Source organism: Lissotriton helveticus, chromosome 10, assembly GCF_964261635.1.
Source record: "Lissotriton helveticus chromosome 10, aLisHel1.1, whole genome shotgun sequence".
Lineage (NCBI taxonomy): Eukaryota > Metazoa > Chordata > Amphibia > Caudata > Salamandridae > Lissotriton > Lissotriton helveticus.
The window spans coordinates 916,600,807-916,626,364 of record NC_136071.1 but is presented as its reverse complement, the minus strand read 5'-3'; the positions used below and the strand labels follow the sequence as shown (position 1 = coordinate 916,626,364).

General features: G+C 45.2%; 1 protein-coding gene across 1 annotated transcript in view; it reads right to left on the bottom strand.

Annotated features, from left to right (window-relative positions):
• LOC144784640 (macrophage mannose receptor 1-like) overlaps positions 1 to 25,558 on the bottom strand; it is a 765,034-nt gene that overhangs the window by 19,830 nt on the left and 719,646 nt on the right. Inside the window, exons 28-29 of the mRNA XM_078663569.1 lie at positions 4,534 to 4,698; positions 3,969 to 4,004 (exon numbers count right to left, since the gene is read on the bottom strand). Of these exons, the coding sequence (XP_078519695.1) occupies positions 3,969 to 4,004; positions 4,534 to 4,698 (201 nt within the window). The remainder of the gene's footprint in view (positions 1 to 3,968; positions 4,005 to 4,533; positions 4,699 to 25,558) is intronic.

The following is a 25,558-nucleotide window of genomic DNA, read 5'->3' as shown; positions in this document are numbered from 1 at the left end:
GTGTTAGCATGATGTATCTATATATCTTTGGTATGCAGGTATGCATAGAATGTAATCTAGAACTTCTTTAGCTGAGTTAGTAAGGGTATATGCTGTTGGTGTGTTCTGTTTTCATCGAGTAGGCCAAAAACTATGCAGACGCAATCTTTTCTTGTCTGCGTTAGGCACGAACAGTGATCACGTGCTACCTTCCAATGGCTGTCAGGCACTAGCGTAGTTGATTTGCTGGAGACAGCTGAATACACCCTATTCTTCCCCTGTCCTGAGACTCAATGTCGCATCTGGCTTTGGGTGCGATAAGCGCATTCCTGTAGGTGCCGTGCCTGCACTCCCGGGCACTAAGACGAAAGGGAGTCACCCCTCCTGACCTCCCCAATAATAACTAAAGCAGAGCTTTGTGCTAATCATGTATAGCTCCTTATGTTATTTTCTATGGTACGTCAATTCCTTTATAATTGAATTGTTGAGACCAGAGAAACCTATCAGAAAGGATAGGAAAAGTTAAATTGGACCATTAGGTTCAAAGTTGTTGAAGAACCCAGGTCTGAGTTAGAGGCTTTATTTAATAGATTTAATGGTTAGGTACCAGTAGTCCTGTTTTAATGGTAGCAGATTATACTTACAGACATATGATAACCAAAAGATGTAATTTGTAAAAGAGGATCAAACTAATTGTGGCAGTCACAAAAGGTTTTGATGCGAGGGAGCTGGGCACATATTGGGATATTAGGATACCGTGTTAGCTGCACTGGGATCCCTATTGAGCTCCTACATGGCTCCATGGAGGAGCAGCATTAGGGGGGGGACTGTGTTGGGTGCAGTGGTCTGCATTGTGGGGCAACTTGCAGTACTACTGCCTCGTTCTCTGTGGTCTGGTGCTCTTGTTAGTGGAGGAAGAGTGCCAGGTATTTAATAATTGGTTCTGGATGGAAGTTGTGAGAAACCGCATTTGCTCCAACTGTTGTTGCAACAGCCAACTTAGTGATGGAGAGTTACATATGCCAGATTCCACCTCTGCAAGTGTGATTGATCAGCTATTGAAAAAAGAGGTGGGGTTGGTGGTCCTGAAAGATGCCAACAAGGATGTATATGAAGTACTATTAGCTACTAGTGCAAGAAATGTATAATGCTGAAATCATGTTTTTAGACAAGCTAATGCCTGGGAAGTGGGGATACAATATTGTAAAACATGTCAGTTTTGGTGGAAGTGATCATATTTAAAAGGTGCTTAAAGGTGATATGCAGGTTCACCTATGTAACTAAAGTAGGTGGATGAAGGGTGAAAAAGTTTCAGAATGGCCATCAATTGGATTTGCAGGATATACTGATTTGTCATAAAATAATAGAACGGTGCAAGTGAGAGTGTAACATTTATAAAAATAGTCAAGACTTTGTCCACTATTGTCTACAAACTGAATAGAAGTATCAGAGTCTGTCTGAAAGCCGGGTGGTACCTTGTAGTGGATTGTAGACTTACATAAAGCAGATTCGGAGGTAATGTTCATATTTTGTTTGCTTATGGTAGCAAGTGGGAGCGTTCAGATTATTATATCTGTAGAAGTGAGAGTGTGTGAAAATATATAATGGCGAAGGTCAGGGATTTGTTTATGAGATCGGTCGACAACAATACACTGATGTCAGTAGCACACCAAACTCAGGTTACGAATATCTCAGGCATAGCTACATATTTACAATCAGATGTTACCCAATGAACCTCCTCTAATCAGTAATGAACCTCGGGAAAACCTTAAAGGCACATGGGCACCAATTTCAAAGAAGAGTAGAATACATTGGTGTTATATGAATTTGTCCATGATTTAAACACCAGATATTAATAATGCTGAGAATCTGGCCTTTGTCTATGCATAAAGATGATAGTATCCAACGAATATCTTCTGCCTGTAAAATACATGATTGTGGACGGAAAAGATTGGACATGTAATTGTAGACAGTGAGTCAGATTGGACAAGCTGCACCTAAGACGCACAGTATTTACTTATAGACTGCTCTTATCAAGACAGAGTGGATGATCAGCTCTTTGCGGGCTTCACTGGCGCTAAGAAGGGCAAGGTGGTGACCAAACACACCATTGGTGTGCAATACTTCATTAGTGATTGTTCCTCCAGGCTGATATCTGCCAGGCACTAAAATGTGTTCTCTGCATACTCTTTCCAAGCACTATATGGTGAAACCCCGAAAACGGTACTAAGATGCTTGTTTCAGGTCCAGGGAAGGCATGGCTTGGCAGTTCGGCTGGACTGTTCCCATGAGGCACAGGGTCAGACTGATTTGCATATGGCCATGTCTGAACTGGGGTGGCAGAGTGGGCTAAAGAATGGTGATGTATTAACATTTCATCTTTGCAGCTAGTTATGGTAAAACGTTTATGAAGAATGCCTTATGGAGCTAAGTTATACCAAATTGTCATCCGATAACTGGTCTTCAGACCAACAATCGTATGTTGTGCAGACCTTTCAGGGGAGTCAAATTTCAACCACCTCCTAGATCAAACATTTCTACTTCATAGACTGCTCTAGTTTTCCTCAACACGCTTCTGAGTTAGCCTTAAAAATCAGATTTATCTTGATGATGGGTTTCTGCTCCATTGGCATTCTGTGACCACTGATTTCTTGCACCAATATTTTACATGTAAGAGTGGTAGATGTTTAAAAGAAAAAGTAATTTTCCTTCACTAACAATATTTCTGGTAGATACATACTCTTGCTTCAGTATCCTGCGTTTGTGTATTACACACGTTTTTTCTTTTTCTTGGGTGCCCTATTTCGGAGTAATGTATGCTCCTGTTTCTGCCTAAGATTGGCCCGTGTCACACAAAATAGGGCATGCAAGGAAAAGAAAAATCGCACTTAATATACAAATGCAGGATACTGAAGCACTAGGAAACCCGTCTTCTAACCGAGGTTTGCATAATTGCAGGCCGGGATGGAATTATAACCGGCAGGAAGAACAACGAAAATCAACAGCCCTGATGAAGTCGTAGGATTGTTTCCCAGAGGTGTCGAAACACATGTTGGTTAAGAACGGCTAAGGACTTAAGAGAAAATAAAGAACAAATGAACAAAAGAATCTGTGAAATCTTGAGACACTACTGTTAATCACTATAGGGCATATTTACAATAACTGGCGCATCCCTGCAAATCAGCAGGGATGCGCCAGTTATTGTGCGCCACAGCTCCGCCATCATGGATGCGTCGCATTTATAATGCGGCGCACCATGGTGCAAAAACGGCACAGATGCGTGACGCATCTGTGCCGTAAAAGTGACGCATTGCTGGAGTTGCGTCGCAAGCACGACGCAGCTCCAGCAATGCTCTGGGGGCCCTATCTAGTTAATGCTGCGTCAATCCTTACGCCTGCTTCAGGCAGGCGCAGGCTTTTGACGCAGCATGGGCCTAAATGTGACTGAGTGAAATCTTGTAGATTTCACTCAGCCACTTTTAGGAGGCATTCCTGCGCCGGAACGCCCCCACCCTGCACAGGTACGCCTACATGCGGCACAGGGCATTACAATGTGACGCATCTCCCAGATGCGTCACGTTGTAAGAACCCCCACACCATGGAGCAGGATGTGCGCCGCCGCTGCGTCACAAAAGTGACGCAATGGTGGCGTAAATGAGGCGCAAGGGGCTTGTAAATCTGCCCCTAAATGTTGATATTAGCATGTGCTAGAGGGTAAAAAGCATCTGCGCATGAAAGCATATACTTTGGAATTTCGCATCTGGACATAATTACAAAATACATACTGTCATGTTTTAAAAAAGGTTTCAAAACTTTACAGAGGAGCTATCTTGTTTCATTTTTTTGTTGATGTATTTCATGTATTGTTTTCACTGAAATATATTTTGAACACTGTGCATTTGTGAAAAAATGTCTTCCAAAAAAGAGTTCATTCATTGCCTTATAGCTGCAATGAAAATGGTTTCTGTAAGAGTTGACATTTATCTTACCTTGCTGTTTTGCTGGCAATACAGTTGCATCGAGAACTAGAAAGAAAAAGGCAAAATAAAAAAAACAATTACTTTTTATAACGTTTCGTATCCCACAAGAAATATGGCAGTGTAAAATATACTCACATTAGTACATTTTATGTTGTATATTACATCACAGATATATATCATTGGTACCAAATTTAAGAATGGCAAATAAATCGCCATTAATGCACTATTATGCATGAATAAAGAAAGCAACGTGTGAAGAACCACAGTCCAATTGTAAGATTTATTATGCTGTAATACATATTTTAGAATGCTCGATAAAATATCAAATGGATTTGCATTAATTTAGATTACTGTAGTTCATTTGTTAATTAAGTTTCTCATTAAAACCTAACAAGCCTGTGACCAGAAGACTCATACAATGCTTTTGTTTAGTCCTTCATTACTAAATAAATCTAGTTTGGTAAACTTTAAACATAAGTCATAAAATGTTTTAAAGTAAATCTCAACATAATCTAGTGTTTTTATTACAGGAAAGGTTTGATATTCTCAAAGTAAAATATGTAGTTCTGCTCACCCTTCTTTTTTTTGCAAACAAATAATTTGTAGGAAGAACAGTGATGATCGGACCATTCACCATCAATACTGCTCATCCCAATACAGTGTGACGAATCGTCCGTGGGATACTTGTTCTTCCAATTTACAAAATCAACAACACTGTTGTCCAACCACAACCAACTTTCTAAAATAAAAATATATGTATAAAACAATGTTACATTAAAACAGCAAAGCGAGTCAAATAAATTCATTTTGTGATTCAATTCTGAACAATAAAAATACACTTTTACAAAATCCTAACTAACAACACCGCAATATTTCAGTACTTCAAAATATGTCCGAGTTTAGAACCATAAATCTAGTTGGAAATAGCTTTAATAAACCGTTGCAGTACATCAAACCTAACCAATGTGATTCTTCTCACTGTAACAATGTATGAGTTTCCACATTTTTACATCCCAGACAACATTGACAATTAATCTGTATTGGGACATAGGAGCGATTTTGCACCAACCCCAATGGAGCTGAGGTTGCATACAAATCATCCCGGTCAGAAATATTACCATCTGACTTTTTCTTTTAATAGAAGTCAAAATGCTCCAGCAGGGCAAGTTCAAAGGCTGTGACCAGCGTGAGTCTCTTGAATTTAGACTATGGCGGTCGGGCTGCCATAGTCAGGGTTGTGTAGGTAATTGTTTCTGCCACCCTGGCTGGACTACTTCCTACGTTACCTAGAGATTTGTGCTGGCCATATGGAGATTTATGGAGATCTCGGTGCCTTCAGAAGAGGCACCACCATGACAGCTCTTGTAAAGGCACTGGAAGTTTGTGGAGTGGCCACTATGTTTCAGGCAGAGCTCAGCAAATGTTTGTGTGCTTAGAAATCAAACTCCAAAGGTGGGAGTTTGTTTATGAAAAATAAAAAATAATAGCCATGACGTACTGGCAGATTTCTCCCAGGATATGGGGGGGGGGGGGGGGGGGGGGGGAATTCTCATTATTTTCAGTTTGGAACTGCCTGGTTTGCCTTGGCTGACCCAAAGTGAAAAAAAAGATCACACCATCCACTCTAAATAGGATGGATGATGTGATGCTCTTAAATGGGCAGCCACAACCCAATCAGGCTGTTGATGAAGGATATCCGACTTTCTGGGCTTTCAGGTGCAATTAAAAGCTCAATTGCAGCTTTTGAGGCAGAAAATGAAAAGTAGCAAGCAAGAATTGAGGTCAGCAGTGACTAAACAGACTTTACCACTGAGAATACTGGCTGGGATTGTGGGTCTGTTAGCATCTTCAATCCAAGCCATTTTCCAAGGACCACTACACTACAGGGCCCTTCGGAGATTGGAGATACAGTGGTCTGTAATATCTGGACCAGGTGAGGTTGCTGTCGGATGCCACAACAGAGCTGTCATGGTGGTTAGCACACATGGAAGACTGGAACAGCAGAGCCATCTTTTGCTGCCAACCAGAGATAGTTATAGAATCAGATGCCAGCAATTGGTGCTGGGGAGCCAAATGAGGCACAGTCTCCATGGGGCCAGATGGTCGGAGACTGAACCAGATCATCACATCAATTGGTTGGAACTCCTTGCGGGTTCATTTGCCATCAAGGCTCTGTCGCCTCAAGTGGAGAATTGCTGAATTCTTCTGAGGATGGACAATATATCCACGATCAACTACATCAACAAGCTAAGTAGGAACAAAGTCTCGGATATTGATGAATTTAGCCATGGATTTTTTGCATATCTGTGATAACAGAAAACATTCAGGGAAAACGGCTGTCATAGCGGATTCGAATTCTATGTATCTAATGGATAACAATGATTGGAAGCTGCATTCTCAGGAGTTTCAGTCTTTCATTTAGAGGCAAGGTCTGTGCAGTGTGGACTTGTTTATGTTCAGGCTGTAGAACCAAACTGTGGAATTTCTTTAGTTGGAGGCCGGACCCATTGGCAATAGCAACAGATGAGTTCCTTCAAGGCTGGAATGAGAATCTTCACTATGCGTTTTGACCCTTATGATGATTTTGAGGGTAATAGCACAAGTGATGAGGCTGGATGCGGACTTGATGCTAGTGACTTTTATGTGAAGGACTCAGTCCTAGTTTTCAGTTCTTCTGGAAATGTCACGCAATCTCTTGATCAAACTCTTAACCGTATTAGTTCTTCTCACTCAGAGACCCATTGGGTCAACTGCACCAGTTGATTTGTACAGGACAGTTATGTGAATTTGGGAGTTGTTGGCAAATGGCTGGAATTTTGCAGCACACAGCATTTTACAATCATCAGGCATGGTCCTCCAACACAAATAAATGATATTTTTCAGCCAGGAGGAGATTGGTATATTGGTGCACCGAGTGAGATGTGGTTTCCTTAAGGTCATGTGTACACTTAGGGCTAGATGTAGGTAAATAATATTTACCGACTCTTAAATACCGAATTTTACCGATTCGGTATTTAAGAGTCGGTAAATATGAAGGGGGGGAGATGTAGGACAATCCAGATGTTTTTTTACCGAATCGGTAAAATTCGGTATTTACCGATTCGGTAAATACCGACCGGTAATGCCCATTCATTCCTATGGGCTTTGAAGCCCATAAGAATGAATGGGCATTACCGATTCGGTATTTACCGAATCGGTAAATACCGATTTCACAAGGGTGCCGGGGGTGTCACTTTGACACCCTCTGGCCCCCCCAAAACAGGCTCGGGTGCCATGTGGCAGGCATACATGCCCCAAGGGCAGGTCTGCCTGTCACATGGCAGAGGTGTGCATGCACACATGTGCATGCACACCGGAATCGGTATTTTACCATCAAATTGGATTTGATGGTAAAATACCCATTCGGTAAGGCTTGTGGGACTCAGAAGAGTCCCACCTACATCTCAAATTTACCGAATCAGTAAAAATACCGATTCGGTAATTTACAGAATCGGTAAATTTACCGATCGGTAAATTTACCGATTCTGTATGAAATTGCCCCCTACATCTCAAAATCCATTTACCGGTCGGTAACGGCCGAAATCGGCCGTTACCGACCGGTAAAAGCCTACCTACATCTGGCCCTTGGTGATATATTTTTTGTCATAGTTAGCAGCTAAGTGTTTGGTCTACAGGTCAGTGAATACTTTCTGCTGTGCTATTTCAGCTGGACACAATATGGTAGATGGTAAACCAGTGGGTGAATACCCCTTAGTTTGTAAACTGTTAAGTGACATTCAGCTTTATAATCTTTCCAAACTAAAATATTTAGACCCAGATTTATTGGGACCTGCATTCCCATGCATGATTCCAATCATTGAGCGTCAACACATGCCCTTTTATGGGATTTATAAAGCCAGGCTAGGAGCTATTTGTGCCACGTTGTGTGACTTTGAAAATGTAATGCAATTTACATTTGAGGTAATCCCAGATTTACTAAAGCTAGTAAACCTAGGATCAAAATGGTGTGCCTACCACAGATAATTATGATGAGGAAAACATTTGTATTTCTTCTTGTTACTTTCTCTTTCTATGTGTGATACATTCTGCGTCACACATAGAAAGCGGACATTGCCTCTTTGGATTGGTTGCATGCAGGAAGGGTGCAAGAGTTGGTGCTGGACAGCTTCAAGTGCGCCAGCGCAGAAAGTGGGCTGATGAGGGTCATTTATTAGAAGATATGACACTGTTCAGCTATCTTCCATTCATCCACTGCAGCACATCAACTTTCATTGCTGCCATGTTTTGTGTGAGCTTTTAGTAAAAATACCCCTTTGTGTTATGGGAAGGTAATTTAGTGTTTCACTAGATTGAGAGATGGCCGGACAACTTACTTGGCAAGTAAACCATTATCTGTGAAATTGACAATGCTGCTGTGTCTGATTTCATGCAGATGGGTATCTTATATGCATGGGTTTGGATTTAACAGGTATTTTGTTTTCTTCTGAGTTTGATTTCATATTTCTAGGCATATAATGACACATTCTAGATATATCTCTTACCCTGCATGACCAAATAGTCCTAAATTGTTTGCGGTACAATGCTCTAAAGCATATATCGATAGTACCAGAGAATTTAGAAAAGAGTCATGAGGCAGCAGTATATTGCTCTAAAAAACCTTTTCTCCCAGTGACTTCAGCAACTTTGCCCAGGTGGGTATGATGGCTATTGTCTGAGGCTGGTATTGCTATCTCCAAGTTAGGAGCGCCTTCTGCAGGAGCTGCTATGGCCTTGAAAGTTTACTACTTGGGGTCCAGGATAGAGAATATCATGAAGGCGGCTGAATGTACATTTAAAACACTTTATCACAAACCGATTGTAAATGTTGATCTGTTGTTGTCGGAAAGCTTTACACCAGTTTAATCTGATTACAATAGAAAACATGCAATGTGCAGACATTGCTCAGTATATGCAAGGTCAACATATTGGTGTTTAGTGCCATGTATTTGGGGTACTTGAGCATGAAGATCATGGACAGTTTGTGTTGGACTACGTTCTAAAATGTTATTTTTTTTACCAGTATTGATGTTTTAGCTTCTTATAGACTCACAGCAAGACGTTTCTTTCAAAGAAAGAGGGAGCGAGATTGCTCTCTTGAATTCAAAGAGTATGATTCATGGTGAATAGGTTGATGACATTTACCTTCGAAGATGACGAACCCCAGCATAGCCACCACCGATTATGATAATTGGATTCTTAACACCCTTGATCAGGTTTTCCCCGAAAGAATCCTTGCACTCTATAAAACGACCTAAAGTAGCCCCGTGGTACTCCACTGCCTTGAGAACTATGAAACAATCGTGCCGTAAACTGGAGAGAGCTTGGAGGCGAGAATACTCGCAACCCAAGAAAGCAGAGTATAGAGCCGCCATCAAGTCATATAAAAATGAATTGAAAGCCGCACAAATCCAATTCTATGACTCTAAAATCAACCTAGCTGCAAACTCCCCCAAAGAAATTTTTAAAATTGCTAAGTCACTAATCTCTCTTCCCCCTGAGCGTCTGTCTTTGGTCGGTGCGCAGGCCCGATGTAACAACCTAGCAACCTTCTTCTCTCAGAAGATTCAGGCTATTTACTCCTCTTTTTCCGCTGGTGGAAGCGATCTGGACACCACCGCCGTCATCAAGTTGGTCCCCTCGGCTTCCTGTTCACTTGAGGAGTTACCTCTCTTAGATCCCATTTCATTGGATAAAATACTCCCTAAAGTCATCTCAGGATCCCCCAATGACCCAGCACCCCCGCAGACCCTCTTCAAAGTCATTGAGGCCATTCGCCCTGTCATCCTAGATGTTCTTAACTCCTCTATCACCTCCAGCTCGGTCCCAGCCCAGTGGAAATGTGCGATGGTTAAGGCCCTTTTAAAGAAGCCTACCTTAGACCAGAACAACTTGGCCAATTTTCGCCCAATCTCCTTACTCCCCTGGATGAGCAAGCTGTTGGAGAGGCACATTAACAAATTCTTAGTAGATTATTTAGAATCTAACAATCTGCTATGTGCCTCCCAGACGGGATTCCGCCCTCAACACGGAACCGAAACTGCGTTACTAGCAGTAACGGAAGAAACAAGATCTGTGCTGGACCGGGGAGGGAAAGCAGCCATTATATTATTAGATCTCAGCGCCGCGTTCGACACGGTTAACCATGCCACATTATTACATCGTCTAGAGGGCATGAGCGTGTCGGGCGCGGCCCTGGAATGGCTGACCTCCTTCCTAGACGAGTGCTTCTTCCAGGTGTTTGAAGGCGAGGTAGTATCCTCCAAGCAACCACTCAGCTGTGGGGTCCCTCAGGGCTCGGCCCTGAGCCCCACGCTCTTTAATGTCTACATGAGTGCTCTAGCAGGGATAGTCCATCCCTTTGGTGTGCGTATTGTCACCTACGCGGACGATACCCAACTGGTGGTCTCTTTGGACCACACGGAGGGATCTTCCAACACCTTGGGGCCCTGTCTAGAGGCTGTAGCTAAGTGGATGCAATCTTCTTGTCTCAGATTTAATGGGGAGAAGACAGAGATTATGCTGCTGGGCAATCTCGCACCGACCACTCTGGCTTCCATCTGGCCCGCCTGTCTTGGCTCCCCTCCTCCCCCTAAACCTCACATAAAGAGTCTTGGAGTCTGGCTCGGCAAAGCACTAGACTTCTCTGTACAGGTCACCAAAACGGCTTCCACCTGTGTCGGACTAATGAGAATGCTCCCGAAGGTGCTCCCTCTGCTTCCTTTTCAGGCGAGGAGAATCATGGTTCAGGCCTTGATACTCTCCCAACAAAACCAAAAGACCTAGTTCTTTAGGCAGTTTTTCTTCCAGACCTGTGAACACATATGGATTGTCAAATGATCATTCCAGCCACACCTCTAACTCTAGAGATTGTTACCATGTTCCAGTCTATTGCCATGATAAAAGATAGCCATACTCTGATCAACATGTTACGAAACAGCACAGGACATACATTCACTAGAAGGACAACATTTGAAAAAATGTGAGTAGCTAGATGGCACCTCACGGGCGCACCACCAATGGGACCCCTGGTTGGTACTCACCAGGATGGCCCTGTTCTCATCATCGGTGCCACCTAGCTTAACGTAAACGTGTCCGAAACCCAAAGGAAAAGAGACAGTGAATGGTGCAGTGTACACAAGACTTATATGTGACAAGGACTAACAACATTCAACATATAACGAAAAAATTACTGTGCAAACAAGATACAAAAACCTTTTACTCGCATTCTCTTGTTGCAAACAGTAAACACATATACATAAAAAGGAGAGATGCGAATACTACCTATCGATTCACACTCTGCTTACAGCCGACATGTTTCATTGCCTTGGTCTTTATCAGGCAATTTCTTCACGGCAAAAAATATTGAACCGCCACTGCCAAAGACACTGTGCTTTGAGTGCCAGTTGGCCAGTTTTTCTTTCATACCATTCAAGAGAAACCACTTTCTAATATCAAGTCACAACTCCCAGGCGGTGAGTGTGGTCCTTTCTCCCTTCAATACTTTTATCAGTGGAGAATAGTTGTTCGGCGTCTTCTCAGCACCGGAACTCTCCCGCCTTGAATATGGAAATGCGTTATACCTAGGAGCCCCGGCAGCAGTGATCATCAGACTCCAAGTTACTCAAAATTGCGCTGCCCGACTACTGTTCAACATCCCTCATTGGCAGTCAGCCAAGAAGGCCCTAAAAGAACTTCACTGGCTCCGAGTAGCTGCTAGAATACACTTCAAGGCAATGTGCATTGTACATAAAGCCTTCCACCGAACAGGCCCTGCCATTTTGCTCCCTTTGGTTGTACCTTATACTCCTTCGAGAACCCTCCGTTCCAGTGCTCTGCATCTAGCCGCCACAACCAAAATCAATAAAGCTCGCTGGGGCGGCCGTGCATTCTCGCATATCGCGGCGAGAACGTGGAACTCTCTTCTGCCGAATCTCAGGGAGAACAACAACCGGATGGCTTTCAGGAAAGCTTTGAAAACACACCTGTTTGTAAAAGCGTGTTAACCACCCTGGCCCTCGCCACAGTAATCAGTTGAAGCGCTGCGAGGCCTCCGGGTATGTACGCGCTATATAAATATCATTTTTCATTTCATTTCATAATGAGGGGGAATATAGTTAATGTTTTGAACTGTTTTGATTGGCTGCTGTGTTTTACAGTGAAGGAAAGAGAAGTGTAATCCTAACCTCTATGTTTGAAAAAGAATTAAAAATTCTTTTTTTTTGTTGTAACTTTTTATTACATAAAACAGAAAAAACAAATCGCCAACAGTCAAGGCAATATGGCAATAGTACATCCATTAGGCTTGTGCTCGAGGAGGACGGGAGACACATGTCAACAGGAGAAAACATTCTTGGAATACAGATAAGGGGGTGGGGGCAAAGGCAAAAATTGCATATAAACAGCTCAATGTAACACAGCTAGAAGGAATGCAGGTCAGGGCAATTGAGAAGGACTAGGAATTTCTGCTAGTGGGGGCGTACAGATATCTCCCCGATACGAGTTCCACTGGTTCCAAATCTTTCCCCATTTTCTGGGTCTGCCTCTTGCTTTATACACTGTCTTCTCTCTGAACATGCACCAGTCCACACTCTCTTTCCAAGCAGTCACTGTAGGCGGCCTCGGGGACCCCCACAATTGTGCAATATCATACCATATTAGCAAGAGTCACCCACCGAAGCTGCGACACATCATAATCATTCGGACCCCATACATTCAACAAACATTGCCGGGCTCCTGGCATCATCACAACACCCGTCACTTCACTCATTACATCATGTATACGATTCCAAAAACGCACCACCTCAGGGCATTCCCATATTATATGTAGATAGGTGCCGAGGAGACCACAGCCACGCCTACACAAGCCATCCGTGGAATAGCCCATATGGATCAGACGGGGGCCGGTGACATAGATTCTGTGAAGGATCTTGAGTTGGAAGAGACGGAGGCGGGCCGGAATCGCAACCACCCTGGGAGAGGAGATCGCGGATTGCCAGTCCTCATCATCCAGTTCAATACCATCAGCAATCCAGGCTTCACGAAGGCGATCGAGCAAACTCGATCGGTCATTAATCATCTTTTTATAAAACAATGAGATAGTACTAACCGGCACATGACCATCTAATATACGATCTTCAAGGGGGGAGGATTCCGGAATATCACTACCCACAGGGAACACAGAATTCAAGGCATGGCGTACTTGAACATAACGAAAAATATCCCTGTCACTCAGCTTATATTCCGCTTGTAGATCCGAAAAAGTCTTCACCCCTCCTTTAACCAAGAGATCACGCACTTTACTAATACTGATCGTGTCCCATTTATCAAATCCCTTCGTCTTCCATAGACAACCCAATTTTGCGGAGGCGTAAAGCGGAGTTGCGCCGGTTAGTTTATCACTCCAGCCCATAGCCGCAGTTGCGCTATGCCATACCCGCACGGCTATAGCGTTAGGTACTGAAAGTTGTGAACAGGAGGATCCCGAGTAAAGCGCCCTGTAGCAGTCACCACTCGGGAGCAGCAACCTATCCATTTCAAAAGCCGGATTCAGTGCCGGACCGTACATCCCATGGTTGATGGCAGCAAGTTGGGAAGCCCAATAATACCTACGAATATCCGGGAGCGCTATGCCGCCATCATACCAGGGAAGTGTTAATTTTGGAAGAGCGATGCGCGAACGTCCGTCCCATATCAATTGCCTCTGCAACGATTCTACCTCCCGAAAATATGTCGACGGGATCACATCAAAACTATTCTGAAGTGCATATAGAAATCGCGGTAAGGACATCATTTTAAAAAGGGCCGCACGCCCCAAGGGAGACAACGGCAATTTACGCCAGCGCACTACATCCGAGCGCAACCTTTGGAGTGGGGGGAGTAAATTACGTTCGTAGCGGACCGCCAGATCCAGCAAAATAAACACACCCAAGTATTTAAAACCAGACTGCGACAACTGGATGGGACAGCCCTGCGGCAGACGAGGGACATCACCCGCGAGCACGTAGATATAGGATTTTGACCAGTTGATAACAAGGCCCGAGTTCCTCCCGAAGGATTTAAGCACGTCGAACAATACGTTAAGCAATTTTTGGGGAGATGAGAGGTATAACAAAATATCATCCGCATACAAGGAGGTACGATCTTCGAATTCCGGAGTCCAACGTATGCCCCTCATTGAAGGCTCCCACCGCAGCCAAGCGGCGAGAGGCTCGAACGCAAGAGCAAAGAGAAGCGGAGATAACGGACAGCCCTGCCTCGTACCCCTCCCGAGAGCAAAAGGCATGGAGACACGACCATTAACCACGACCTGTGCCAGTGGCGTTTCATACAGGAGTTTGACCCAACCAATAAAGCCAGCGCCAAATCCGAACTTGGCGAGCGCGGCCCAGAGATACGACCATTCAATTGTGTCAAAGGCCATCGTGGCGTCCAAGGACGCCAAGATGGCCGGTTCACGCAACGTCGGGCCCTCGCGAGAACACCATGCAAACGTCGCAAATTTAATGCCGTGTTACGATGAGGGATAAAACCCGACTGATCCGGATGGATCAGGTCGCTGATCACCGTAATCAGACGAGTAGCGAGTAGCTTGGCGAGAATCTTAGGCTCCGCATTTAAGAGCAAAATGGGCCTATAAGACGAGCAGCGATCCCGTGGCTTGCCCTCCTTGTGGATCACCACAATGGTCACAAGACGCTGATCCCTAGGGAGGGAGCCATTTTCTCACGCAGTCAAAAACATATCTCGGAGATAGGGAGCCAGGGTATCAGGGCGTAATTTATATAATTCTATAGTTAGGCCATTGGGACCCGGAGCCTTGCCGGAACGAACGGAGCGCAACGCAAGAGCCACCTCATCCACCAAGGGTGCGGCATCCAAACAATCCCGATCCGATTCTGACAAACACGGCAGTGCTCTATCTTTAAGCAACAACTGAGAATCCTCCTCGGGCCTATCGGACACCGAGGTATATACCCCTCGGAAATAATCAGCAAAGCATTCAACAATTTCAACAGGGTCCGTCACACGTACACCATCCAATTTCTCGATCGCAGGAACCACACGACTCGCTCTCTCCTTTCTATCCAGCCAGGCAATCAATTTTCCTGCTTTATCGCCTACATCATATAACCGTCCCTGCTGTTCCCTACTCATCGTCTTGGCCGCATCAGTAACCAGAGTTTTATATTCCAATTGTTTAAGGTGGAGAACATGCAATGCTTCTCGAGTCACATCTCGCTCCAATGCAGTCTCTAAGTCTGTAATTTCCGTCTCGAGATGAACAATTGCCTCATTCTTACATTTCATGGCACACCCAATCAAAGACAATGCCTAGCCCCTGATAACAGTCTTGAAGGCTTCCCACAACGAAACAGGTGAGGACACAGAACTCACGTTTTCAGCAAAATACAGATCAAATGATTTAATCAATTCAGTGCGAGTTTTGGGGTTAAGAAGATACCAGGGGTTAATCGGGGCCACCCTCCCTGCAACGCCTGTGTTAAGATGAAAATGAAACCAAATAGGGGAATGGTCTGATATACCCCGAGCCAGGTGTCTAATCTCTCCAATCGAAGGGGACAGTGCAGCCGGTATCAGGATATAATCCAGTCTAGAAAGACTACCCTGAGCTCCCGAGTGGAAGGTAAACTGAGTCTGCTCTGGATGCATTAGCCTCCAACAATCTACAAGCCCCAATGTCTCCAGAAAGTCACCCAACCAGGATTGCGCAGCAGGAAGGTCTCTGGGTGGATAGCGATCCGCTCTGCCAGAAACGACGGAGTTAAAATCACCACCCAATATCAAAACACCCTCCGGGAGACCCAAGACCATCCGCCCCAAGTCAGCAAATGTCGTGGATTGCAGGCCAGGAGGAACATACACCGACACCAACGAAACTGTTTTTCCCTCCCACCGCCTGACAAGTGCAACATATCGACCCCTGGCATCTAGGACCACATCATCAACCTCGAAGGGGAGGGAAGTCCTAAGCAATATACCCACCCCTCTAGAACTAGATGTAAATCAAGAATGGGCAACAAGACGGTAACCCCGTCTATTAAGGGCGTGGCAAGTATTCCCCACTCAAGTGCGTCTCTTGTAGCAAAACAACGTCAGGCGAGAGGCGCCGCAAAAGCTGCATAACCACCCCTCTCTTTATCCGATCACCCAACCCATTCACATTCCAGCACAGTACCCTCAACCCCCTACCCCCATCCAGATCCACTATGAACTCCCATCTCAAAATGAGCACCACACCAATGTCAGAAATAGTGAAAGTTCTTTGCCTTGAAAAAGAAAAAACGAACAACCCCAACACATTTCCCTCCCTCCCCTCAATGTTCCCAACACAACTCCCCCCACCCTGCACAGACTCAGAAGCCACCCCAATTTGCAGTTTGCCTGTCGCCCTACCCATTACAAACAAACAACTAATCTACACAAAGAAGCCCCAGAGGAGGAAAGGGTCCCGTCATCCCCACTACCTCCCAGGATACGAAGGGAATGATCAAAGAAGTCAGTGAGCCTCAGCTGATCCCAAGGAATAGTATTCCGGACACGGATGTCATAGTCATTCTTGGTCCATTAGGCCCCCCTCAGCGCCACCAGTATGGTCCTGGCCAGCACGGCGAGCCGGTAAAGTGTCCAACCAATCACTTGCGTCCTCAGGCGGGACAAAAAAGAATGTTCGATTGTCGTATTCAACACGCAGTCGGGCCGGGAACAACATCGCGTATTTTAACTCCATGTCTCTAAGCCGCCGTTTCACCCCTTGAAATCCCATTTGTTGTTTCTGGACCGATGAGAAAAGTCCGGATAAAAGTTCACAGCAGCGTTCTCGAACTGCATAGGACCACCTGTCCGTGCCGCCTGCAAAATAGCGTCGCGATCTCTGAAGTTGAAGATCCGTGCAATATTCCGAAGGGGGGGAAACCGGGCTTCGCCTGTCCCCCCGGCACCCTATGTGCACGTTCAATGGCGAAGAATTTGCTCAGGCCCTTGGGAGCAAGATGATTGATGATAAGGTCCTCCACTCGAAGATCAGTGGAGAGTGAACTAGAGTCTTCCGGAACCCCAATAATACGCATGTTGTTGCGCCTTGCGCGGCCCTCAAAATCCTCCAAGCGACGAGCAAAGAAGTCATTGGCAGTTCTGAGGTTCCGCACTTCTGTTTGCAAGTCGGACACATCCGTTGTGAGGCTGGATGTCTTTATGTCAAGTGACTTCACCCTCTCATTCGTCTTGGCCAAATCAGTTCGAATGAGGTTGACATCAATGGCCACCGTGTCCAGCTTCAGAGCCAGGGCTTCATATTGTTGGCCGATAGAGGACTTGATACCAGCAATGGCGCCCATCACGTCCTGTAGCGTTAAGTCAGCCGATACAGCAGGATCGTCGACAGCCTCCTCCCGGGTCTTAGGTGTGCCACCGGGGGATCCTTTAGAAAGTGTGTAGCGGTCCATGACATTCGTCTGGGTTGAGCCTCCTCGGAAGGTGGTCTTGACTTTCCGTTTTTCACCCTCGGGCTTGCCCGTCATGGCGAGGCGGGTGCCCCGAAGGGAAGCTTGGGATCTGGTCCAAATGGCTCCTTAAAATTCACCCACAAGAATACCAGAGGCAAAGTTGAGTCAATTTGAGTCCACAGCCAAACTATCGCTAGCTCCAAGCCCAATGAACTGGCATAGGGGCCAGCCCGATCAGCCGTCACCCGGCAGAGGGAGACGGTGCGCAGGAGAAAGGAAACCGAAAGTGAAGTGAGGCTGTGAACTGATCCCCGCCAGCCGTTGTTGTTGAATTACGACCCGGGTAGAGCCACAACTCAAGGCCCAGGCGGTGCCACGGAGAAGGCCACAAACTTCAGGATGGCGTAGCGCGGGGACCCTGCGTCCGATTCCAACCCAGAAACCTGCTAGTACATGATCGGCAGAGGTGTCCCATATCTACATCTGGACCCTCTACCGCAAAAGTTGAATGGCTCTCCCAGTGGTGGTCTCGATAGAACCCCAAATGATGAAGGGCGGTTCCGTGTGGTGACTGATGGGGATCCTTTCCTGACCACTTTGGGGATGACCCTGAATAGATACATACACGTTTAGGTTATTCTGGTTTCCTTTTTAGATCACACTATGCGTACACTTTAATGTTTCTTCCACCCCTGCACTGGCTGCAGACTCTAAGAGCAGCTAAATGCTGAGATTAAGAATCTTTTTCAGTGCACCTACAAATAGCTTTCCACACTCTTGGCACAAAAAACACTTTTTCTGAACCCAGAACAACTCCAAATTGCATGAATAAATATTCCTGTTCTGGAATGTGGTAGATAAGAAGAGGGGGTCCCAGTAGCAATGGAACATAAAACCACACAGTTGAAAAATAATCAAAGAAACATAAATTGAGTCCACATTGTTTACTTCACAATGGGAATGCGTATTGAATATGCACGATTGATATATACAATAATAAATCACTAATTTACATGGTGCCCCAGAGAGGGAAGCGGGATGGGGTGGTGTAGTGATTGTGGGGAATAGGTGAGGAAGAGAGTGAAAATTCGTAAGTGACAGTAATATCAACAATTGTCAGTCGTTTGACAGAGTTACAGACTATGTACAGAGAAAATGAGACCAAAAATGTTCATAAGATTGTTCGGAAAAGGTCATACTCCAAGTAGTCCAATAAATGTAGACAGTGGGGAGTGGAGTTGACGAACGAAAATAGATGTCGACGTTTCGACCCTCAAGGATGCAGATATCAATGGTTATCTTGCTGTAGGGTCTTCATCAGGACTGGAGGGACACACAACCTATTTAATATATAAATATATGTTGTAAATACGGGATACATGTCCCTGTATATAAATCAAACATAGTAGCACATCACCCCATTAGGGTTGGAATAAAGTAAATGAATTAAGATCCCATACGGATAGTTGGGACACTATAAACACTAGAATTGCATTGGATTGGAGCGTCAGTACAATTATATACTGGTCGTGAGCACGTGGCGAAAAGCTAGATCCAACAAGGTGGATGAAATCACGGACAAACTAGGGTGGCTACTGCCAGCTGAAGCCTGGTCAGCAAACTACCAGACCAAGGAAAGAGCCAGAGAGTCACTGGGGATTACATAAATTGCAATGTAAAGGTGAAGGACTTACCACGGAAGTGGTATCGGCGGGAACGAATCAAGTATGTAGAAAGTTCCACGGATTGATCTGTGGAATAAGTGCATCCAAAATTGAAAAAAGCGTCCTAGCTCTTGTGCAGGGTGGTACTGGGTAATGGTGGTTGAAAAACTCACCGTGGTATGCACCATTCGTTGTAAAAGTATGGCGAGTAGGGGATGGGGTCGTAGATACCTTCGTAGTATAGTTCTGTCTGAAAACAAGGCGGAGGCATATTTAGGCAAAATAGGGAGAGTAGCATCGACACAATCAATGAGGCATAAAGGAAGGAATCCGGACTTACCCAGATTCCGTAATGTGGACAAATCCGGCTGGGGTGATGATTAGTGTCAGTCAGGCAGGGACGCTCTCATGTAGCGGTCTAAGGAGAAGCATGAAAACGCTGGGATTACTTTACAGATCGTGAGTGTGTAGCGTCTGGACAGGAACACACACACAAAAGCGGGAAGGTCTTGAAACGCACGCCGACAGCTTACCGGTCATGGAGTGAATCGATCTAAGATCGCGGCTTGGCGTCACAATGGCGGTGCAGATTTCCGGGTTTGCTCAAATCACCGTGGCAACAAAGTCACGTGCCTGGGTCACAAGGTGCGGACGTAGGCAGACTGGCTGGGGTCGCTAGGCAACGTGTAAACAATGAAAATAGAGGACATACTTCGTTAGGGGTACCGTTGCTAGCTGTTGGAAAAAAATGGGGTCGCGCTGCCGGGAATTGACAGCGTGAACGAGTGACATTAACGAGATCAACCCAGAAGGGAGTGCACAGCAAAGGTCGTTGTGTGCAAAAAGAGTCCCAACATGATACACGGGCAGATAAGTCAACAGTGTGTATTGGCATACATATAGCTGGTGACATAATAAACTTTACGATATAAAGTGGTGGGCCAATAGGATGGCCGGGTTATCTCTATGACACACATTATTGATGGAACAATACACTGAACGGTTGTGATGTTAAAACCACTATTCTAATAGCATAGCCTAGATACAGACGGCGTACCTCACACAGGCGGGTAAAGGCCGTTAACGATTACTGTAGGCCAATGCTTCAACAAACTTGTGTCATAGTAAACTCTACGATATAAAATAGTGGGCCAATAGGATGGCCGGGTTATCTCTATGACACACATAATTGATGGAACAATACACTGAACAGTTGTGATGTTAAAACCACTATTCTAAACACATAGCCTAAATACAGACGGCGTACCTCACACAGGCGGGTAAAGGCCGTTAACGATTATAGTAGGCCAATGCTTCAACATATACAGTGATGGCGTACCTCGCACATGCGGGTAAAGGCCATTACAGATCAGACCAGAAAAATCTTTAGGTCAAAGTGGCCAGTTGCGAGAAAGAACTGTCCTGTTCGTTGAGCCCTGATTCAATTGAGTCAAAGGTCAGCATCCATCTGAGTTCCCGTGTGTTTAAGATGTTGGAGAGGTTGCCCCCCCCGGGGTCCCAGTGTGGCTCTTTCAATGATTACCCATTTCAGACTTTCCGGTGAGTGACCTGCTGTGGAAAAGTGGTCAACCAAGGGTGCGCCTTGGACTTGGCAACGGATTCTACTCATGTGTTGAAGTATCCTGGTTTTAGCTTTTTGCTGAGTCTGCCCGATGTATACCAAATTACACGGACAAAGGATGGCGTAAATGATATTGACCGTGTTGCAATTGGTATGACTCTTGAGTGGAATCTTGTGATGACGATATGTAAATTCTTTGGTCTGGATCGTACTGTCACAGGCTTTGCAGCCACCACATCGAAAGTGGCCCAGAATTGGAGGTAGGTTCCACATGGTATTGATGGTAGGGGCCTCCGGTGTACTGAGGAGAGAGCGCACGACATGATCTTTGACACTCCTTGCTTTTTTAAAAGCATGTAATGGCAGTTCTGTTTGCTGGATATCATCCGATATCAATTCCCAGTGGTTGTTAATGATGCGTTTTATTTTGTTGCTTTTAGTGTTAAACGTTGTGACGCATACAATTCTCTGTTCCGTCTGGTCCTTATCAGTTTTAGGAACCAGTAACTCCTCGCGTGGGTAGAACCAGGCTCTTTTCCTTGCCCGCTTGACCAATTGTTTAGGGTAGCCTCTGCTCAGAAGTCTCTGTTTCAGTTCTTCTGATTCGGTGAAATAGTGTTCTTTGATGGAGCAATTTCGGCGTAAGCGTAGAAATTGCCCGAACGGCAGGTTATCCCGCAATGCTCGAGGGTGGTGGCTGCCGTAGTGCAGAAGTGAATTCCTTTCGGCAGGTTTACGGTATAGTCTGGTCAATAGATGCCCTGTGTTCTCATAGATTGTGAGATCCAAAAAATTGATTTGATGGTTATCTGATTGGATGGTGAATTTTAAAAATTGAGATTGAGCATTCAGCCATTCAAAAAACCCCATCAGTTGTTCCAAGTTGCCTTGCCAGATCAGTAAGATGTCGTCTATGTATCTCATCCAGAGACCGAGATGGTCTCTGAATGGATTGATCGAGTTGAGTACAGTGTCTTGTTCGAAGGCAGCCATGTATAGAATGGCTACATCCGGGGCAAAGGGCGCTCCCATGGCTACTCCCGATGTTTGCATATAGAATTTCTCCTTGAAGACAAAGAAGTTCTTAGTCATCGCTATGCGTAGCAACGCCACTATAAACTCAGTCGGTACTTGGACCGGGGAAGGGCGCTGGTTCAGGCAACGTGTGATAACCATTAGGGCTTCCTGTTGCGGGATGCACGTGTACAGTGACACGACGTCACATGTAGCTAAAAGTTGTTGGTTAGCATCAAAGGGTAGATGTTCCACGATGTTTATGGTGTGCATGGTGTCACGCAAATAGGCCGGAGTGGCCTCTGCAATTGGCTTTAGAAAGAAATCAATGTATTGCCCCAGGGGCTCAAGGATCGAGCCGCACCCGGATACTATAGGTCGGCCAGGGGGGTCGACCATTGATTTATGTATCTTGGGTATGGTGTAAATAGTTGGCAGCCGTGGGTGTGGTTTGTTCAGAAACTTGAACTCCAGTTCGGTAAGGAAACCTTGGTCTAGGCCAGCTGTGGTGATTTCAAGAATATCTCGTGCAATTGCCTGAGAAGGATCAGATCTTAATAGATGATAACTGGTGCCGTCATTCAATTGACGGAGAATTTCTAATTCATAAGAGCTAGCATCCTGTACCACAATGGCGCCACCCTTGTCGGCCGGTTTGATGACAAGTTGGGTGTTCTGAGATAATGATTGTAGGGCCAATTTCTCATTTTTGCTGGTGTTGAATCTGGTGTAGCCTTTGGTTCCTAGAAGTTGCAGTACGTCCCGTAATACAACTGATTCGTAGGCCAGAATCTTATGTGACATAGCACTGCTGAATGGGACAAAGGTCGATGGAGGTCTCAGACCCGTGACAGATGATTGTGCACTTGGTGCGGAGTTTCTGAAGAAATATTTTAACCTGATTTTGCGAAAAAATTTATACAGTTCGGTGCGAATCACAAACGAGTCTGGGTGGCTAGTGGGGACATAGGATAAACCCTTCTCCAGTATTTTAATTTCATCTTTGTTTAGAATTTGGTTTGATATATTGACAACAGGGCTGTCTGTACCAGGGGGAGCTCCTCCAAGAAGTCGTAACCTGGGGTAAGTTGCTGCCTCTGAGGTGTTGGTGCCGACTACCATCTGTAGGTCTTGTTGCGGGTAACACGTTCCCCGTGCTGTGGCTCTGACTGGAAATGTACTTGTTTTTGTTGTTGTTGGCCACGACCCCCATTCCAGGTGTTGGTGTTCTGCTGAGATCCACGTTGTTGGCCGCGCGGCCAGAAATTGCCTCTGCCTCGAGGTGGGCGCCATGTGCCCTGGCGTTGCCCTAAAAAAGGGTTGAACTGGTATTGCTGGTGGTAGCCGGGATCAGAATAGTTTTGTTGATAGCTAGGACCAGGTTGATCTTGTTCGCCTTCCGAGCTGTAAGAAGAGTCGGAAAAGGTATAGTAATTACGTCTGCCTCTAGACGCTCCTCAGCCACGGTTAAGGAATCTGCCTTGATTATCTTGCTTGAAATGGTCCTCTTGAAGATACGGATAAGTTTTCTTCTTATCGTACAATCTGATGTCTCGTGCAAGTTTCTCCAGTTTTCGATTCTGAGTTGTTAAGTCGAAGTCGTGGAGTGAGGTATGTAGGTTAGTGATGGTTTCCTTAGCGCTTTCGAAATTGGGATCAGCGGTAATTTCAGCTTTTAAGGTGTTGATTTCCGCAGTGATTAGTTTGACTTGGTCAGCAGCAGTTTCAACGCCGAGGACCATCCAGTGACGGCTGCAATTATTAGCCACGTGACTGAATCCCTCCCTGAATTTGGGTACCTCGACGAAGATAGCTGGCTCAATCTTTATTTGCAGTCCAATCGGGGTGACGTTTTCCTTGAGGTACCTAGTCAGGAGATGACCGTGCCACCGAGTCCGGATCAGCTTTTTCTCCAAACGCTCAAGTCGGGAAATCTTATCCTTCAATGAGAAATCGATCGTGGGAATATCGGAAGAGATGAACAAATTGTTTTGATCTTCAAGTAATTTGTCTATGTATTCTTCAGAGTAGGAAAGCAATTCGGCCATGATGTGCTGAGATCAAATGAATTGAACATGAAGTAAAACCTCGCAGAAAGGTTTCTGCTCGAAGTAGATTAATAGTAGGGGGGTTAACCCAGTTAAAGTTACGGGGACCTGGGTAATTAAGTAGATAAGAAGAGGGGGTCCCAGTAGCAATGGAACATAAAACCACACAGTTGAAAAATAATCAAAGAAACATAAATTGAGTCCACATTGTTTACTTCACAATGGGAATGCGTATTGAATATGCACGATTGATATATACAATAATAAATCACTAATTTACATGGTGCCCCAGAGAGGGAAGCGGGATGGGGTGGTGTAGTGATTGTGGGGAATAGGTGAGGAAGAGAGTGAAAATTCGTAAGTGACAGTAATATCAACAATTGTCAGTCGTTTGACAGAGTTACAGACTATGTACAGAGAAAATGAGACCAAAAATGTTCATAAGATTGTTCGGAAAAGGTCATACTCCAAGTAGTCCAATAAATGTAGACAGTGGGGAGTGGAGTTGACGAACGAAAATAGATGTCGACGTTTCGACCCTCAAGGATGCAGATATCAATGGTTATCTTGCTGTAGGGTCTTCATCAGGACTGGAGGGACACACAACCTATTTAATATATAAATATATGTTGTAAATACGGGATACATGTCCCTGTATATAAATCAAACATAGTAGCACATCACCCCATTAGGGTTGGAATAAAGTAAATGAATTAAGATCCCATACGGATAGTTGGGACACTATAAACACTAGAATTGCATTGGATTGGAGCGTCAGTACAATTATATACTGGTCGTGAGCACGTGGCGAAAAGCTAGATCCAACAAGGTGGATGAAATCACGGACAAACTAGGGTGGCTACTGCCAGCTGAAGCCTGGTCAGCAAACTACCAGACCAAGGAAAGAGCCAGAGAGTCACTGGGGATTACATAAATTGCAATGTAAAGGTGAAGGACTTACCACGGAAGTGGTATCGGCGGGAACGAATCAAGTAAGTAGAAAGTTCCACGGATTGATCTGTGGAATAAGTGCATCCAAAATTGAAAAAAGCGTCCTAGCTCTTGTGCAGGGTGGTACTGGGTAATGGTGGTTGAAAAACTCACCGTGGTATGCACCATTCGTTGTAAAAGTATGGCGAGTAGGGGATGGGGTCGTAGATACCTTCGTAGTATAGTTCTGTCTGAAAACAAGGCGGAGGCATATTTAGGCAAAATAGGGAGAGTAGCATCGACACAATCAATGAGGCATAAATGAAGGAATCCGGACTTACCCAGATTCCGTAATGTGGACAAATCCGGCTGGGGTGATGATTAGTGTCAGTCAGGCAGGGACGCTCTCATGTAGCGGTCTAAGGAGAAGCATGAAAACGCTGGGATTACTTTACAGATCGTGAGTGTGTAGCGTCTGGACAGGAACACACACACAAAAGCGGGAAGGTCTTGAAACGCACGCCGACAGCTTACCGGTCATGGAGTGAATCCATCTAAGATCGCGGCTTGGCGTCACAATGGCGGTGCAGATTTCCGGGTTTGCTCAAATCACCGTGGCAACAAAGTCACGTGCCTGGGTCACAAGGTGCGGACGTAGGCAGACTGGCTGGGGTCGCTAGGCAACGTGTAAACAATGAAAATAGAGGACATACTTCGTTAGGGGTACCGTTGCTAGCTGTTGGAAAAAAATGGGGTCGCGCTGCCGGGAATTGACAGCGTGAACGAGTGACATTAACGAGATCAACCCAGAAGGGAGTGCACAGCAAAGGTCGTTGTGTGCAAAAAGAGTCCCAACATG